This window comes from Oryzias melastigma, linkage group LG16 (genome assembly GCF_002922805.2).
Source record: "Oryzias melastigma strain HK-1 linkage group LG16, ASM292280v2, whole genome shotgun sequence".
Classification (NCBI taxonomy): Eukaryota; Metazoa; Chordata; class Actinopteri; order Beloniformes; family Adrianichthyidae; genus Oryzias; species Oryzias melastigma.
Genome location: NC_050527.1, coordinates 24,111,992 through 24,131,853, shown reverse-complemented (window position 1 = coordinate 24,131,853; position 19,862 = coordinate 24,111,992). Strand labels below are relative to the sequence as shown.

General features: G+C 38.1%; 1 protein-coding gene across 7 annotated transcripts in view; it reads left to right on the top strand.

Moving 5' to 3' along the window:
* Positions 1-9,425, top strand: part of cspg5a (chondroitin sulfate proteoglycan 5a) — a 59,729-nt gene extending 50,304 nt beyond the window's left edge. For 4 of the 7 annotated variants that reach the window (XM_024258454.1, XM_024258450.1, XM_024258453.1 and 1 more), the window contains exon 5: positions 8,458-9,425. In XM_024258454.1, the coding sequence (XP_024114222.1) occupies positions 8,458-8,625 (168 nt within the window). In that variant the 3' untranslated portion in view covers positions 8,626-9,425. Of the gene's footprint in view, positions 1-995; positions 1,053-6,326; positions 6,429-8,457 lie in introns of all 7 variants that reach the window. The other 3 variants (XM_024258452.1, XM_024258451.1, XM_024258455.1) reach the window with 2 other exon arrangements.
* The last annotated feature ends 10,437 nt before the right edge of the window (positions 9,426-19,862 follow it).

Here is a 19,862-nt window from a genome sequence, read left to right as displayed (position 1 = left end):
AGACTAGCGCCGAATCTGAATTCTTCCCCTATGACTTCTCTCTACTCCTACATTCAAACGGAGAGTTATGGAAAAATAGTTTCTTATAATTCGGACATGACTCCCATTCGATGATGTCATCAATAGTCGACGGTCATATACGTTAGCGTGGTGCTGCTAACACTCGGAAATACATAACAAGATAAGTTTTATAACTTTTTAAAGGTCGGTCTGTAGTAACAAGTCATTACCTACATTTAAATGTAAACTTATGTGCTTCAGAGCACACAAATGTGAGGAAAAGCTCTTCTTCTCCGCGGAACACCCTTGTGGCGCAGGGCTCAGCAGGGCTCAGCATCCCCCCCACGACGAGAGTGCCCCTATAATTGGAGGGATAGGGAGAAGTAGGAGGGGTAGGGGAAGAATTTGGATTCAGCTTTTGTCTGTAAATCAACAATATCGTCGCCAGTAGCCTAATCAGCTTGGATAATCTTGATTTTGTCTGTTTTAGTTGAAATGATTTTCAACAAAGACAACTATTTAATTACTATCAAACATTTAAAGCATCCACTAACCAAAACCACAAAAAATGCCTTTAAAAATCCACCAGTAGATGTTTTAACAAACAACCTGAATCGTTTTCTTACTAACAGTCGGAATGTTTGTCCAAATGTCCAAGAACCTGAGCTGAACCTCCAAACCGATACCAGCTGTGGTGATGCTCTGTAGGGGACAAGCAGCACCAGAGTCTGTTTCATCTGCGTTTATGACCAGCTTGGAGAATAGGTTGACCTAAAGGACATGGAGTCTCTGTTTCCAGAGCTCCACCTTTCTGTCTGTTCATTTCTCTGTCTCCTCCTGTCTTTCTCTTCCTAACTCTGATCTTTTGCCTCTCTAGCTTCTATCCTTTCTTTCTGCTCACTCCTTGCTCTCGCACTCTGTCCAGTCTCTCTGAGGATGCCTTTTAGGTTTTTATTTGAAGAGTATAACCCTCTGCCCAATCCCCCTCCCCCCAGAAAACCATGAGCAGATACACCTGGGAGTGTAAGACCAAAGAGGAGTCCGACTGCGAGGTAAGACCAAATTCCAAATGTCGAGATAGTCCCGACCCTTTCTCACCTTTCCAAAAAGTCTCTCATTGTAACTGTGGGCCTGTCAGTCTCCTTTAGCTGTGTGCTCTAAAAAATCACAAAAAAGCCTTAAAACTTTTATTATAAGTTTAAAACTCAAGGTGAGCAAACAAAGTCTGAATTTCAGTGAAATATCGCATTTTTCATTTGTATCGATTTAAAATGCCGCCAAGATGATATTTAATTAATTATGTATAGGCAAACGTAGTTAGCATCTTACTTCTGTTTTCCACAAAAACCTCCAACCACTAGTTGGCAGCACAGCGCAATGAGCCTCTTTGAGCCGCTCTAGACTCCACCAAAAACAACAAGATCTCTCGAGAACCGTTTTGTGTAGATGTTGCTACCTTTTTTTTGTTTGTTGTTTTTACAGAGCTCAGTGAGACATAGTACCAATAATCTATGCCAAGTTTCTACCAGAATTTCACATTGAATCATTTCTTTTTTATAAAAACATGCAATCATTAAAGATAAGAATCTGAAGTAGCAACAGGTTTCTCCGTTTATTTCACTTTTACCAAATAAAGCCTTCAAAACTCACCCTTTTTGACATGATGGCGCCAAGGCTGGAAGTAAATTCAACAACTCCCATCTCAACGGGGACAAAATAAATAAAAACAAATTAGCAACATTTTCCACTAGGAATTACATTAAACTGATGTAGCACAAATGTTATTCTGACTTCTGGTGATGTCATTCTTTAGTTTGGCTGCACATGCTGCAGGTCACTTGCGTAATACTCAAGCAAATGTTGTTCGATTTCATCAGTATACTGCCATGTTTGCACTCAAAATACTTGTTTATGCCAAAAAACCATTAAAGTTATTGTACAGTCGGTGGCATGTTCTCCTCCTTTTGTTAGCCACAAAACATGTTTGTTTATGTCAACAACAGGCTGAAACCTTTGTGGTGCATTTAAGTCAAAGCAGATGCTTCATCACAGCTCCATCAAAGCTGGGATTACGAAATGGTCTCTCACCTTGCCCTGCGACAGACTGGCGACCTGTCCAGGGTGTACCCCGCCTTCGCCCTTCAGTAGCCGGGATAGGCTCCGGCACCCCCGCGACCCCGAAAGGGAAGAAGCGGACAAGAAAATGGATGGATGGATGGATGGTCTCTCACCTTGAGTTTTTCCTCCACTTTACAACTAATTAGAATGAAAACTCAGTAAATATACAAATGCTCCTTTGGGGTAATATGTACCCTGACAGTCAGCCCCAAAGATACTCTCAAGTTTCTTATTGCAGGTCCTAAAAGTCATAGTTAAAATATGCTCAAAAATGGTCATTTAAAACCTTTGTCCCAACTGCCCTTACAGGTGGATAAACCAAACTAAAGAAAAAGGGGGAAACCCTGTATGATGCACACACGATATATCGTGATCGTAGACCGTTCGATGTAAGGCAAAAATGTTTACATTTTTATCTATGGGCATGCTGCAAGCAGCACCTGAGGGTGAAGTAGTTGAGACAGATTTTTCCTTTTTTTGACTTCCTCCAAATCCTGCATAAAGAGTCAATTAGTGTTCATTTGATAATTGACATGGTATACTGTCCGACTTGTTGCAAATTAAGAAACTAGACAATCAGGTGGTAGGTTGTGTAGAGGTTATATAGTTCTCCTTCGGGCACTTAAGTATTACGTGCTGACAATATTCGCAATGTGTCAGTATTCGCACCATACGAACAACTAGAGTGGCGTAAGGACACCATATGACAGCATCACTCGGACGTCCTAAGTGTGTTTAACTTCTATTAGCCTTAAAAATACTTTACGATACACTCTACACACGCACAACATTTTCAATCCTGAAGGTGGCCGTACGACCCTCAAGACAACTACGAGACACACCTGGGCTACTCTTAAGATCTAGTCGCTCATCTCTACAACCCTCCATGGGCCCAGACTACCTAAAATCCTGCTGCACCCATACGGACCAGTGCATGTGACTAAGGCCTTAGTGCTTTCAAAAGAGGCAATGGGGACACAAACATACATTTCTGCACTTCCACAAATGCAACAGCAAGAAAATACTAAAGACGGTAATGACCCAGCTGTAAAAACAAACAAACGTTGTTCACAAATCCTAAACCACGGGTGGCCTCTACAAAATATCATGATCATAGAAACCTTGATTATGCAAGTCCTAGTGAACACTTTTACAAGGTAGAGCCTTAAGTCCTTGCTGTGAGACTTATAACTTTAGTCTCATTTACGTCTTCATTTCTGGCCTGTCCCACGTGAAAGCTGCCTTTCATTTCTTGTAAAAATGGAACCAAAATCAGCTTCCATTTTAGATTAATCCAAGATGTGTTTGAGATCAACAAGTCTGATGTTTTTCACAGACCTTTGCCAAAATAATTTAAGCTTTTTATGAAAGTTCCACTGACTAGAGAGTAAGAGCTACAAAGTCATGCTAGGAAACATTTCGCCTATAAGCCCATTTGTTTCAAGCTGTCACAGTGCCACAGCTGAAGCTCAGTTTAGGGTTGTATCTCAGTAAAATGAGACAGCTTGCTGCTTTTTCTATTTTTCGTTGTTCTTCAACTGAAGCTGAACAGACAGATCCTGGAGGGAAATAAACAAATCCTAAAAACAAATTTTTTTGAAAGTCTGATTCTGTTAAGCATGTCAGATATTCAGACAGCTGTGGTACCTGCGGCACACACCGGGAGGCTTCAGTGCAATTAGGGAGAAATATTCTCTGAGAAAACAAACTGCACAAACAAACCTGTAAATGATAGAAAGCTGTCAGCAAAGACACACAGGCAGCGTTCCTCCCTGCTCCACAGCACAAACTTGTTTGGTTTTCCTGCATTAATCGAGGGTTGTGTGCTTCCATTACGGTGGTTGATTGAACCCACCTGTCCTCAACTTTCATTTACAGCATTTCAGCTGAGTGCAGTCGCACGCTTTCCTGTCTAGCGAAGTCTGGAATCGAATTCTTTCGGTGTCGATACTAAATACATTCAGAAAGTGAATCAAAGAGGCAGAGCTGGCCGTCGTTTTTAAGAGGATTTCATTTCTATCAAGACAAGTGGCTCTAAGGGATTTATGACTTTTCACAAATGACCTAAAAGCAAAACACTGCAAGCAGTGCTGTTATTTATCTATGATTTAACATTAAAATAAAAATTTGCACATTTCATAACCACCTGGTCAAACCTATGCTTTTCTTTGATCAGTAATTAGGTGATAAATAACTGTTTATTATCTGTACAATACAGAAAAAAAAACATGATTAACAATCAGATAAAAACTAGTTGGTTGTTACAAATGCTAAATTAGGCAGTTCAGACTGAAAACAAATCAACTTTTCCCCTTTTATTTCCTTTTAGATAACAAAAAATATTTAATTCAGAGCTATTGCTCACAAGCAAATATATTTATGAAGCAAAAAAGAAAATAATATTTCTACATGAAAAGCAATCTGTTTCAAGTAGAAAAATGGCATAAATGGCAGAAAACATACAAGCTCCTTTTTCATTATTTTTCAAAAGTTAGAATAAAGAAACTATAAGCTATAAGAAGCTGTAATGTGCTCCTTCTACTGACTTATATAACAAACACAAACATGAAAATGTCCTCTTAAGCAGAGCACAAAAACACCAAAACTAATATTTTAACTGGACATGTATGCAGGAAATAACCAAGAATTCGCATAACAGACAGCGATGACTTCACATAGGGGTTTAAATTCACACACTACTGGGTTGCTGCAATCACTATGACATACATATCTGAAACAACCCCACTAAATGTAAAAATGTGGCTTTCCTTATCTTAAACCAGGGGTCTGCAATCTGAGGCTCTGGAGTCACACTCTTTCCCCTCCATTGTGACTCTTTGGCTTTTAAGAAAAATGAAAACAAATTGAATAAATAGTGGTTTTGTAGTATTGGTTCATTTAATTTTATTAATCACATTTTGTTATTAATGGTTAGATTTTTAACAATAATGAGCCAAATCTGTTATCAGAGCGGATTATTATTAGAATGACATCATCTTATGCATTTGGTTTAAAAATATATTTGTATTCTATAACAAAGTTTTTCCATTTATATTCAATAGTAAAATAATAATTAAAAAAAAGACGAAGGAACATTAAAGTCACAATGATAGAAAAGACATTTTTGCATATTTAGTTCAAGTAAATCTGGAGGATCTTATCCGACACACGAGGCATTTTATTTTGAAAGGAACTTGTGTGAGCTTCTTTCAAAAGAAAAAAAATGTTAATGTAATAAATAGAAACTCAATTGTAGAGATTATTTTAAAGGTATATTTTAGAAATGAATGTCTTCATGGCCACAAAAAGATAAATAAAGTGTCTTTTTCTAACTTTGAGGTGGAGACTTTGCGGCTCTCGTTGGATTTTGGTCCACAATAAACTGGATCATATGGATCTTTTAGCATTAAAGGTTGCAGACCCCTGTCTTAAACCCTCACGTATATATTTATTTCGGAATAAATACATTTTAATTCCCTCCTTATTTTTCTATATTTACTTACTTAATTTATGTGGAAATTGTAAAGGAATGCTCCAATGTTTATAATGATGATGCACTTTTTTTTTTGCAGCAGTAATTTTAGTTTTTATTAAGTTTTTCCATCAGTTCTCATACTATTAGGGTTCAGTTTTTTTATTATATTTATTTGTTTTGCATTAGTTGCATCTGGAGGCTCAAACACTGTTGAGGATTAAGAAAAAGGGTCTTCGAACAAAAATCATCAGCCTTATGTGTCATAAAAACTAAAAAAATATACATCACTGACTCCGCAGAGATCAATAATTTCTTATTTTTTTAATGTCACATCTTGCTGCTTCTGATGTCTTTCTCCTCAGAGACGAACAAAAACTTACTTCAATTCAAAAGTTTTATTTAAAAAAAGAAAAAAAAGAAGGTTTATGCTTATAAATTAACTAAAAAATGATGTAAAACTGCCATTCACAGAAAATATAAATTCACAAAAAAAATTCCTTCAATACAACAACCTACAAATCTCTAAAAGACCATTAGGGCCTGTCCATGTGCCTCCATCACCATCATCATCACCACCATCGTCATCATCAGAACCCTGTTTATCTCTGTTTCCACTCCCCCCAAAATGGCTCCCACTCAAAAGTCCCCGTGACTCTGTGCTCCCAACTGCCGCCTGCACCCCTCCACCCATGCACAACAACAATGAAACCCAACAAACACAAACATTTTCCAGTTTCATGCTGACGGGAGGACAGAGGGCCCCTATCCCGTAACCATGGAAGTGACATACCCACACGTCCTGCCTGAAGTTACTATCTAGGCCAACAGCCATCGGGTAAATCCTCTCACTGCTCTTCCTCTCTAAAAGTGCCATTACAGTCAAATGCAAACATTCAATTAGGGAGTGTTTGCAAATGGCACAGGCCTCAGGGTTTGGAATTTGCTGTATGCGTGTCTCTTTGTGTCTCTGCTCTTGTGTGTGTGTGTACGGGTGTGGTTGTGACAAAGAGGTAGAGGCTGACGCCCCCAGAATGCCCCGGTGAAGCCGAGTCGATGATGCCATGCAAAATTAATAGGGATAAGAGTCTGGAAAGCAGGGCTAAAATGGACTCCACGATCAATTATTCTCCTTTGACCTCAATTAAATGCCATTGCATTGAAGTGAAGCCCTCTAAAACGCAATGCTTTTCTCCTGCAGCGACTGCTTGGGTATGTATGATGGTGGTACTCACAGATAAGCAGCCAGGACTGTTTCGCTTAGGATAAAAGAACGGCGGAAGGGTTGTGCATGAGCGACGGTTCATGGGGTTCGTTGTGAGGGTCCTGCATGTGGATGTGCATGTGCCGCCTTAGCTTGCCTGATGGGAAAACGGGGAGGGAGGGGGGATGTCGCTCATGCAGCTCACCTCCGTGTTTCCTCACTCAAACATGATGTACCGGCCGAGCAGCGGAATGACGCAAACAGGGTTTGCCAACCATTAACTTTTGATTTTCATGAGAATTTTGCTCCACATAAAAGATTTCACGCGTGTAATCTTTTTATTACAAATCAGTCTTTTCTTTAGTCAGTAATAAAGGGATAATTTGCTGTCCGATCTGAACTAGTTTATTGCTACAAATGTTAAATTAAGCAGGTCAGACTGAAACAAAAATCCACTTTTTCCCTTTTAGTTCCTATTAAGCAACAAAAAATATCTTGTTTTAGTTGCCATAGACATAGAGGGTCTGCAACCTTTAACACTTAAAGACCCATTTGGGTTGATTTCTCAGTGACCACAACCCAGAGGAAGCCAAAAATCCTTTAGAAAAATTAGACACTACTTTGTAATTTTTTTTATGAGAAATATAAATAAACTTTGTTTTTATTTTTTTTGCATTAATTTTAGAGAAGATATTCTTTTCCCCAAATATGAAACAGTTTTTAACTTTTAACAAAAGTTCACAGGACTTCCTTTCAAAATAAAAGACTTCCTGTGTCACACAAGATCATCTTGATGGAGCAAATCTAGTGTTAGGTAGTGTAATGTCAGTAATAGAGAAAAAAACTTTTTTTTTAACGTTTGTAGTGCTTCTTAGCCAGAAATACATAAATCTAACTTTCTAAAATTAAAAAGCTAATTAACTGTGTTTTTTTTAACCATGAGGCACACTTAAAACACTGGAATTTGTCAAAATGTTTTGTTATCGATTATCAAACCATTATTGTTACTGTGCTTTGGAGACTTTAAAGTTACTTTTTAAACTAAAAGCTTTGTATTTTTCTTTGACCCGAGAGCCACACTGGAGGGCTAGAAGAGCCTGACGTGGCTCTGGAGCCGCAGGTTGCAGACCTCTTCTATAGTCAATATAAATACATTCGTGTGGTCGTTTAAGACATGAAAATGCACCATAAAAACCAGTTTCAGAGCTTAAAACTTTCTATCTTTAATTCCTTTGAGGACTTTATGTTTATAAATCAATGCATTCACTTTTTTTTTGCTTGAGCTGTCAGTCGACAACATTTTAAGTTCTCGTTTTTAGTGCACATTTAACAGTAGAAATGTGATCAAGGCCAGTAAAACTTAGATGATGCAGAAGTTTGTAACCAAACTGTAGACATTTTTTTTTATTAGTTCTTGCTTTAAAAATTTTTCCAATTTGGTTTTGCATGTTGATTTTTGACAAACTATTTTTTTTTATAATGCATCAGTTTTTCTTAGATTTTGCAAAAAACGATTGCGGTTTTAGAGGGAATAGATTCTATTGGGGTTTATTGGTAATAGTCTGATTTCTATTGATTAGGGAGGGGGGTTTGCAGCCAAATGTAAATCTGTTTTTATGGTTCTGACTGTGCTTTATGCTCCTCACCCCTCCACCCCGGATAGGATGATCCTAATTCCCAGAACAAGCTGGAAGACCCGATGAAGGCCCCGGCCAAGGAGGACGACTCCCTAAACATCCACAACTCTCTGACCCCCAAACAAGAGAACCACAAGGTCCTGGGCGAGGAGAACTCCTCGGAGGTAAACTCACTGCAGAACAACATGATGTGAAACAAAGTGCGAAACAACCTGACAACAGAAAACAGCAAGGTGCCACTGGAGCCCACCACCCCCTCGCTGCTCTCTGTTACCCCGCCGCCGAGCGCCTCCAACCGCTCGACCCGGTCAACCAGCCTGCCGACGTACCAGCCAACCAACTCAGTCTGCAACCTTCTCCGACACGGCAACACTGCCACACGCGGCCTCCGGGTCGCTGCGAAACACACCGCCGCCGCCGCCATCACTGCCCCAGCTGAAGTGACCCCCTGCCTCCCTCGCCTCCCCCCGCCCCTTACATCCAGACCCCCCTTCCTTTCCCAAATCCCAGTTTCTTTGTTGCTGTCACTCTACTCTTCCCTTTTCTCCTCTGCACACACTCACATCTACACACACACATGACGAGCATACACACACTGTGAAAATGAAACCACGCTTATATGTACACCCCCCCCCTCCCCTGCCTGCATTGGTGTTTTTTGTAAAAAGAGCAAAGTCATACAGAAGTTTAAAACCTACGTAAAACGTCAATGTTAAAAAAAAAAAAAAGTTAAGATAAAGCTACTGAAAGGTTTTGATGTTTGTCTGACTAATCCAGTGAGTATGTAAAAATATTGGGAAAAAAATTTGCTTGGATTGATTTAACAAGAAGCAACACAATGTGTCTTGGTTTTCATTGATGTGATTTCTAATCCTTTGATGTATTTGGGTTTTTTGTTTTATTTTCTTGGCTTTTTTGTACTTTTTTTGGACTTCGAACAGAAAATAAACAGACCAGATTCAGACAGTTGTTGAAATAAACCTTTTTAACTTGACCTTCTCTGCATCCTGCGTTTTCCTCAGTGTCGCCTCCCCGTCTTCTTTCCCTCCAAGTTGAGCGCTCTGCATGGCCTTGAACGCAGCTTTGGTAGTGCTTGTTAGCAAGTGCTTGTTGCTGGAAATGTTCGTGAGAAACATTAAAGAGATGCTGGTTCACACTCCAAATCAAAAATGCTACGGTTACAAATACAACTGCCACACAAAACAGGGAGGCATGCAGTATAGCTCACCTTTTATATACCAGGTGGCACTGGATAGGGATGACTGCAACACTGACACATTTAAGCCTAAGCTAAATTCTTCCACTATCTCTACGTCTTCTCCCTACCCCTACATTTAGCCCTCCAAACGGAGGGATTTGTTAAATAGTGTCTTTGAATTCAGACTTTACTCTCACTCGATGATGTCATCAGTAGTCGCCGGTTAGCTACATTCGGGTGGAGCCGCTCGCACTCGGAAATACATAACAGTGGTTTTATAACTTTAACAAGTCATTACTTACATTTACATGTAAACTTCTGTGCTTCAGAACGCACCCACTTGAAGAAAAGCGCTTCTCCTCCGCCCCACAGCGCGACTCCCTACCAGCAGAGAGATACAGAACTTGCTCTACCCCTTAAAAACTATTTTGGACACCCTTTTCCATGCAAATGCCTCAATTGGAGGGGTTGGATTAGAATTCAGATTCGGCCTAAATATCACCAGTTTGTGGTTGTCCATATCAAGAACTTTGAGTTCTGTATCCTTCCGCCGCACTACTGATGTCATCAAGTGTTCATACCATCCGAATTTGAAGACACTATTTTTTCACAATGCACGACTGAAGGGCTAAACATAAGGGTAGGGAGAAGCTGTAGAGGTGGGCGTGGAATTTGAACTAAGCCTTACAAATCCTCCATTCAGAGCTACTCCCTGCCGGCGATCCGCTCTGTGGCCGCAAAACTGTCACCCAATTTTGAAATGCCATCGCTTCTTGTCACTGGACTGCCACCGCACAACCTCGAAATGTGACTGGGCGGCCACTGACCCATGTCAACTTTTAGAGAAAAATTCTCTGGTTGCATAAAAGTAACTTTTTCTTAAAATCTTTGCGGCCACCACACAGTGTGTAAAAATTTGACTGCCACTTCTTGATTTCAAATGCTGCCATGTGACCAGCTTCCGCTCATCTGGACCGGGTCGTAGGGGCAGCGATGCCCAGACTTCCCTCTCCTCCCCAATTGGTGTCACCAGGGCCCCAGCCTGGAGCCAGGCCTGGAGTGGCCGGGGCTCCTCGCCCGAAGGAACGATGTGAGATCTCTCCCTAGTGGGCCCACCACCTGCAGAAGAGCTTGGAAGGGGGCAGGTGCATTATGGTTTGACAGTCGAAGGCGAATGCATTCTTTAAACATGAGGAGTACATGCAGAATACTTTTATATATATATATATATATATATATATATATATATATATATATATATATTAAAATCTTGGATTTTATTGAGGATGATGTGTTTCACATTCCTGCCAAATTTGGTGCCTGTACCACAAAATGCACAAATATCTTATTAACCAGCTCTACTTGTCCTGCAACAGACTGGTGACGTGTTCTGTACCCTACCCTCACCCAAATGAAGCTGGGTTAGCTTCAGCAGCCAGGCAGATTCTGGATGGATGGGTTCAAATGAAACCTCATCACATTTTTATAAACAAATGAGTCCCTCAAAGCTTTAAATTGGAAGTCAAACGTCTTAGTATTGTGCCCCATTTGTAAGGTGAGGCTGGAGTTGTCACTTTCGGGGTAATTTAGTCATAAAAGATTCTTGAAAACATTTCAATTGCAAAAGTTAAACAATGTTCCAAAATTTGTATAAAAGTTATTCACATTATTACAATGTAACAATGCTGGGCCTGCTGTCCATAAATAAATGTAACCAGATGGATTTAAGGTAAGTATATGAACAAAACTTAAATTATTTGCTTTTGTGATCAAATGTCAATGTCTGCATTCCTGTCTGCCACAAGTATACTTCATGAACATAAACTTTAAATTCAAAAGGTAATCAAAGAATGATTTCCCACAAACAAACAGCTCTTGTCTGGAGCTGATAAACAGACCTGAATGCGTCTGCAGCCTCCACGGGCTTTTGTCCGCTTCCTCCTTTGGTTTGGTGTGAACGCAGAGGGTTAAATAACAGCATTGTGGTGAAACCTTCCCATGGGGTTGGAGGGTGCTAATTGATATAGGGTGGGGGCAGTTCTGAGTGCCCTTTTCTTTCTTCTGATAAATAGACCAGAGGCCAAGAGAGCACAGCAGTCCACAGAATCTAAAATAAAAGACCTTTTTTTTGTTTAAATACATACAGAATAGCAAACAGCAACAACAGTGAACATGACTTCCTTTATTCCAACAGCACACATTCGGAGAAGCTACAAATGCACAAACTCGCACATTGCGACACTAAAGAAGGGTCCTCTGAATAGAAATGTGTGAAGCTGGAAGCGCCGGCGGACTCCATGGCAACAAGTGGGCATTTCATTTCCATCTGGGAGAATAGAAGTGATGGAGGTGTCATTGTCTCGCTGCAGCACAGTGAGGGATGGAATCTTTCTGAGCCTGTTTACTGGTGTTAATCAAATCTCAACACGTTATGGGCTCTGGAGAAATGCAAAATCAAAAGACTCAAAAGCCGTCAGCAGATTGTTCTAAAAGATGAGGCAGGGAATCTCTGCAGCTCGTTCATAATCTGTTTTCTGTCCTCAGCCGCCAGACAAATGTACTCTGAAAGAGCTTTGTGTCGTTTGACGGTAAAAGGAAGCCAAATGTCAAACTCTACGACTGTATTAGAGAGCCGAAAATCAATAAATGTCTGGATTTTAAGATTTTTTTCTTGGGAGGTTTTTCATACCTTTCTTGATGTCAGAAATTATAATTGAGGCTTTAAACAAATTCGAAATAAAGGAGTTTAAAGAGTAAAACTGTCTTGGAGCCCAATAAAAATTAATAGATAAAAAAAAATTATACAAAGTACACACAATCAGAATCAGGTAGGAATTGGAAAAGGAAGTTATCATTTTTACAGAATTAAATGGACTTTTGCTCTTTTTGAAACATGACAGAATCTGAGAATTTGAGCTGGTTGAAATCAGTAAACTAGTTTACAAAACATCCCAGATTCATTTTTACCTGTGAATCTTGGTCTCTTTAAATTAAACGTTTGTTCTGTTTTGGTTGTTAGCATATTTTAATTAATAACTAGGAACTTTTAAGGCTTAGAAATTAGGGGTGTAATGATTAATTGATTTATCCAACCAGATTGATCTGTCTGAGGCAAGTTGTTCATCGAATCAAATCGACCTAAACTATTAAAAAAATGTTTCAAAATTAGATAAATCAATCATTGATATTAAAATATAAAATACCATTTAGACTAACACATTGTAGGTTTATTTTACTATATATGACCATGACAGTAGACAGCACACATGTAATGGCAGCAAAATAAGATCAACCATCATTCCAGTCCAATGTGTGAAAACACTTTAAACAAAGACATGTGACCATACAGTAATGTTCTAGTAGCGTTTGTATTATTTTGATGTGGAAAAAGGAAGGCAGAAAAGGGCTTTACAAGTATAAACCATTAACCCTATGGACGTATGGTTGGAGCTTCCTCCGCATCAGGTTTTGGATGTCCCCCAAATCATCATTTGTGCCGTCTGTTCCCATTAAATCAGGGGTCCCCAACCCTCTGGACGCCGATTGGTACTGGAGGCGGACAGGTACCAGTACCCTAACTCTAACTCAGTACCGGTTCAGCGTCCAGGACTGCATCCGCTAACGCGTCCCGAGGGTTGGGGACCTGGTAAAGTTAATGTAGCGGATAATTAATGGGAAGGTGACGTCAAAAAGTAAGTTTGGGACACCCAAAAAGTTGCATGGAGGGGTCCCGAACCATACATCCATATATGATGACTTGGGAGTCAGAATGCGTAGCTCTGACAAATAGAATGACTGAGTAATAGATGTTTATTTCTCTATGCAAGTCCATAAAATATGGACTTTTTCAAGCTAGCAGGTACTTCCTGTTTGGAATATGAGGAGGGAGGGGTCACTCAGTCCACTTCTCAGTCCACTTCTCATATACAGTCAAAGGTAGCATCACAAAACTTTTGAGAATTTGTGCTGAAAATATTAGTAGAGAGGAAGTTGAAGAGAAAATGGTGAACATGACTCTGCTTTAATGCAAAAGCGTGCACAAAAAAATAAATTAAACTGACAAAAAAAGCTAAACTTTGCACAAACTTGTTGTTGTTGGTCTTTATTGAGCCAAACACTCATTGGCATCATTCCTTCCTGCTGGTGTCTTTTCCACTGTGTGGGCAGGCCTCTTAGTGTCAAAAAATAATAAATTCTTTGTAGCATGAAGCATTTTTCAGCCTAATTAACTTTGGCTGTATGGATTTGGGTCAATTTTTGCCAAGAATTTGTAAAAAATGTAAATTTGTGTGTGAGTCTAAAACATGGCAGAAGCACATTTGGCTCACGAGGAGAGTAGCCGTCCAACACAGCGTCAGTGAGGTAGGAGGAAGAGGTTTTTTTTTTAAATGTTGAATTATGTAATTCAAATGTTTGTGCAGCAATTTGATGAATGTTTTTCATTAATTAATTTAAACTGGTAAGGAATGAAGATTTGATCAGGAAACACTTCCATGAGGATAACCAGCACTTTGTTTAATTTAACTTATAAATATATGATTTTTCATACCCAAATCCTGAGGAATACATATTATTACAACAATATCAAGAGATACAGTTTTTCCACGTCCACTAAAGGTTTAAGCAGCATCCTCTCATCCCTCTTTTCTTCTCTTCTCCCTCTTTGACGCTCTCTCTTATCTGCTGCTCGCAGCGAATTTCTGCATCTTCAGACAGAGGGCGTTGTTGCCATAGAAACGCTGTCTAAGGCTACAGTTTGGGATCTAAACTCTGGACCCTTTTTTCTGCCTTCACACGCTCATCCTCACTCACACAGAGAAGGATGAGAGGCAGATTAGAAGGCTGCTCTGCAGCTTTGCTGTCATTCACTAATAAAAATGTGCATTAAAACGGCTCATCTGCACTTTAGACTCAACATTGCATCATGAGATCTCTGCAGACAGACGTAATCCGTCTCTCTGCCACACAACGCTCTCCAGCTGTCGCTTGTGGAGGTTTAGTGGTTTAGAAACTATTTACTTTATTCTAATTTTTTACTTTCAATAAAGGGACTTTAAAAGATAGCTATCAGAAAACTGTTAACTATTTTTTAAAGAACAAATCTACCATTTGTTTATATGAATACTAAAGAATATTGGCAAAAAAAATGTTTTTGAGATGCTTTGAATTCTAAATTATTGTCAAAAAGTTGTGAACTTAAAAAATATAATTTAAATCAATTTAATTTTGTTATTAACCAGGAAAAGAGAGAGATAATAAAATTTAAGATTATTGTGTTTTTAATAAAACTGAACAGATTAAGAATATAAAAATCTACCACTAATTGTTTCTAATATTTCATTTTTCTTAAAGCTGGACAGTAATATTGTGTGTAATTAAAAAATATACATTTTTATGTAATAAAAAATATTATTGTGAAATGATCATATTTTGATTATAAGTTTAAGGTTGTTTTTAAAGAAACTCCAACATCATTTGTGAGAAGTTTTCCATATTATTAAATCACATTCTTATATCCTATGTTATCCTTATTTTATATTATTGCATTTCATATTTTAATATAGTATTAAAAGTAACATTAATATAATTTATTTTATGGACTTTAAAATGACAGATTAAATAAAATGTAAGATTTACAAGGAACATTTTCCTAAAAGTTAATTTTACTTGTGTTGCATTCACTGTCCTCCTCTTCACTTTATGTTTGTTTTGCATTTCTTTCATTTGTTGCTTTTTGAAGCCAGGAGGTGCATTAGGTGACATCATCTGTGGTTACATAAATGTGTTGTGTAATTCTTCTTTAATAAAGCAGTACACCTGCAGCCCTAATGCAGCCAGTGAAGCAAGTGAGAGTCATAATAGGAATATAAAATAAGCTGCACAAACACAGAGACGCGCTGACGGGACGTGTGAGGTTTATTGAGCCTGCAGGAGGGAGGGGCGGGGCTGCAGAGTTTCATTTAACCAAAACCAGCAGAATCTGCATGACATTCTTTTTGTGAAACTCTAGTATGTTGATTTGTTTCATTTATTTACACAAGAACATCATGATTTCAGGAAAAAATACTTTACAACTGAAAAGATTTACTAAACCTTTACTGAAAACCAACAATAATATTACTGGCATCAAGTTATCTGACATACAATAGCAGACTGAAATGTATATAGGAGACGTCATCATCTCAATTCAATGTAGTCCATTTTATTTAACTCACATATTTAGACAAACAAAACTGTTTCCATTTGATTAAGATGTTGATTCTATGCAGTCTCAATTCAAAATTTGATCTGAATCGTCTTTTTGTTGAAGTTGTTCCCAAAATAAACACCATCTGTGCTGCTCCAACCGTTGTTTTATCCTTAAATTTGAATGCTTTAGTTTATTTAAGTTTACTGAGTTTGTTTTAGCCAATGTTTGCAGAAAATCTGCAGAAGGAAGACAGGTTTCCACGAAGGTTTTCTATGCAGAATATCAGGTATAAAATGAACACAGAGATGAATGGAGCGTGCTATTTTCATTTTTTTTTACTTTGTGCAAAAACTAGAAATGTAGATTTTATGTTTTACCTTTTGGATGTAAAATAATTGTAATCAGTGGAAAAGAAGAGCAAGTAAAAAACACCTTTTTCTTTTATTTTCATTGTTCATTTTCTTCTTTAAGAACAATTAGTATAGTAGAAGTAATATTCGTTTGACTTGCTACTGAAATAGACTATGGCCACAGCAGTCACTGTCTGCAAGAACCAGATTGTTTTCACATACTGAAAATTTTCTGAAAATTTAACCCCCGCCACATGCTGGAAAACTCGCCAAAATTTGCAAACACCTAGTTTGTGGTGTAAATGAATTTTGGGGTCTGTGAATGTCCCCACCCCCAAAACTATGACATCATAGCGGGTGAAATTGTAAAATAAAAAAAAAAATAAAAAAAATTAATGGATCAAAAATTGCTTATGGAGCCAACAAAAAAAAAATTAAATCCACTAACAAAACCAAAATTCAATCACATATGTAGTGGATATCCAAAGGATGTTTTGAAATATTATGGGATGGCACACAACATACAGTTTGGTGGCCATTTTGTGAAAAAATCAGAAATTTGTCTATTTTCAAGGAATTTCACGCACATGCCTCCAGGTTGTGTCTGGAGTTTCGTTGACCTTTGACCTCTAGAAGAGGTTGTAATCTTGAATTAATTTTATTAATTAATTTTATTAGTTCGAGCTACAAACAAAAACTCGCCCTAGAGATTTTCATCTATCGTCTCTTAACTTCTCAGGTATCAATTGGAAGCAGCTGTAAAAAAAAAAAGTTGCAATTAGAAGTTGTAGATTTTAAACGGCGTGTGCGTGGCGAGGTCGCAAAACTGGCATTCTCCCATTACTTGCACATTTTTTATTGGAATTTTGTGAAAATGCTGTACCTGGATCCCTAACTAGAGCTGAGAAAAAGGATTTAACACAGGATATGTACGTATTAGGAATGTGACCGTGGTTATTAAAAAATATCTGTTGCTAAGGAAATCCAAAAGTTTACTTTTGCCAATTCTTTTGAAACTTATGTCAATGTGTTCGCTACCCCCAGGTGACCAAAACATAAAATGGTTGCTATGGAGATAAAACCAACAGAAATTACATTAATATGTTACATTAATATGTCTCAGTCAGGGGGCGTGGCAGCTGATTATTGAGTGAGTTCGAGTCAAAGGTTAAAAACATCCAAAAGCATAACTTCACTGTGTTCCTAGCCTTTCAAAATAAAGTTTTCTTTCATTCCCAACAGTCTTAAATGTAAGAATATTCAACATTAGACTTTTCACTGATCACAGTTTCGTAGAGGAAACATCTGCAGTCAGTGGTGAGACGGTTGTGGATTCTTAAGTAACTGATTGGCTGATTGAAAGAATCCATCCATAAACAAGCATGAAACAGCACAACATTTAACTAGCATGCAATCCAGTCTACAAATCCACATGCGGCCGGAGTCCTCTGGCCTCATTCAGATGTGCATGTGTCAAAGATGGAGAGAAACCGTTTTGAGGAGCACAGAAACCCCCATAGTTTCTGTCTGGCAGCATCTAATTCACTAATGAGGCTCAGTGGAATTCAAATCAAAGCTGCTTCTTTTCTGATGGAAATAACCGACCCAATCAGACCCCCCTGTTTTAGTCCTTCTGCGTAACATTCATATGTCTGTAACTGCATTTTTAAGCTGACATAAATTAACTGTTTAGTCTGTATAAAGCTGATCAGGTTATGAATTTCACTAAAGCTACTGCTCAGTCTTCAGTAACCAGTGTCTTCCTGCACTGTGAAGGTGACCATCGACCTGGAGCTCCACTTCAACAGGACTATGCTAAAGACGTCTGGGACACCTCACGCAAAATACGACGTTTATCTCTGCAAAATGCCGCCCGTCAAATCCCACGTCTCCAACGGACCCAAAGCCAGGACTGCCAATGGGCCCGGCAGCAGAGCCCGGGTCATAAGGTGGAAGGACGACTTGTACCCACCTTCTCCTCCACGCTCTCTCTGCATCCCCGTTCATACGCACCTACCTGCAGCCTCAGGAATCAGTGCGCCTGGACAGCCCAGACCGTGGACGTTCAGTGACTTCAACCTCTGATCATTTTCTACTTTTCTGGCCCATCATGAAACGTTTCAGGGGATGTGGTTCTTCTGTTTGAATAGATTTTGGCCTGACTCATAAGCATGCAGATGAAATGATGATTTGTTGTTTTTTAGTTGGAAATTTCTGTTTGCTGTTGATTGAATGAGTGGCATTAAAAACACATGAAGCTATAGAAAAACAATCTAAACATCAAGCAATTTGCTGGATCAGACGCATCTAAAATAATTAAATGGAGTTGAACCTAAAGAGTAAATATGTACTGGTGAAGAGTTCATAGAAACAAATCTTTCATCAACATAAAAAGATATTCTTATTGCTTCACATAACTTGCATCGATGTGGTAAACATAAAGGACTGCGTTTTTATTTGCATTCTTTGGGGTCACGAGCGCTTGGTTTTATAACAGCTTTGCACTCTAATGAATCGACTTTATGAGGTAGTTTGGAAATATTTTTCCAGAGGAGTCCCAGCGAAGACTCCGTCTGCATTGAGTGAAATACAAAGCTGTTTTTGTTTGCCACAAAAATCCTACACAAGGATTTATTTTAAAAACCATAAAAGAAAATCTACAAGAGAACTTTTTTGGGTAATTCTGTTGTGGAATTAACTGTTTGTTGCAGTAAAGTATTAGGAAATTGAAAGAGAGCATCTGTCTGTACATGTGTGAGGAACCGATTTCATTCATGTTTTCATATTATTTATTTTATGGTGCAATAAACAAATGAAAAAATGAAATGGTTGAATGATATGAAGTCCATAGAAAACATTTTTTCAACTGTTTTTGATTCTGTTGAAGGGCCTCATACTGCCACCTGCAGACGGTATTTTATAAATGTAAAGAAGCAAAAAGAAAAATAAATAAATTAAAGGAAAAAACGTTTTTTTTTCTCATAAGTAGCTTGCAGGTTTTCTTTCTGCGTAACCATAAACTTTGCTTCATAAATCAATGAAGGAATATTATTGGGACATTTTAATTAGAAATGGAAAATGTAGGTCAATATCTTAGTTTTTTAAATGTATTTTATTTTTTTAATTAAAAGGAAAAACATGCAATACAAACTTAAGTTTTAAACTCAAACACAATGGAAATAAAAAGAAAAAATGAAAATGTATTTTTTCTGCCCTTTTTAACAACTCTTTTTTTTGCGCTGAGCATGATCCCCTCAATGTTTATTTTTCTTTCTTTTTTAAGAAAAAACATTTAAAACTTTTTTTTAATCGAAAATAATTAAAAATAAATGTTAATAAACCTTTAGTCCTTAGTAAGGGTGAATTCATCATTCCATTTATAGAAAAAAACTCAAAATCTTTAAAACATTGTGTGAAAAATAATGAAACATTCATACAGTGATAGAAATGTGACAGCATGAAAATAATAATGAAATAATAATAATGAAAACAACGTGTCATTTCTTTCTGCAAATGTTGTGGTGTTGAATGAACTAAGCATTACCAGGAGATGGCGCTGCTGCCAAGCTAAACCTCAGAAAACGTCGAAGAAAATGAGAACTGACAAAGATCGTGTGGGATGAATTGCTACACCCACTACACAAAACAACATTTCAAAATTTAGCAGAGTGGCAACATTTGGGAGTGTACGCA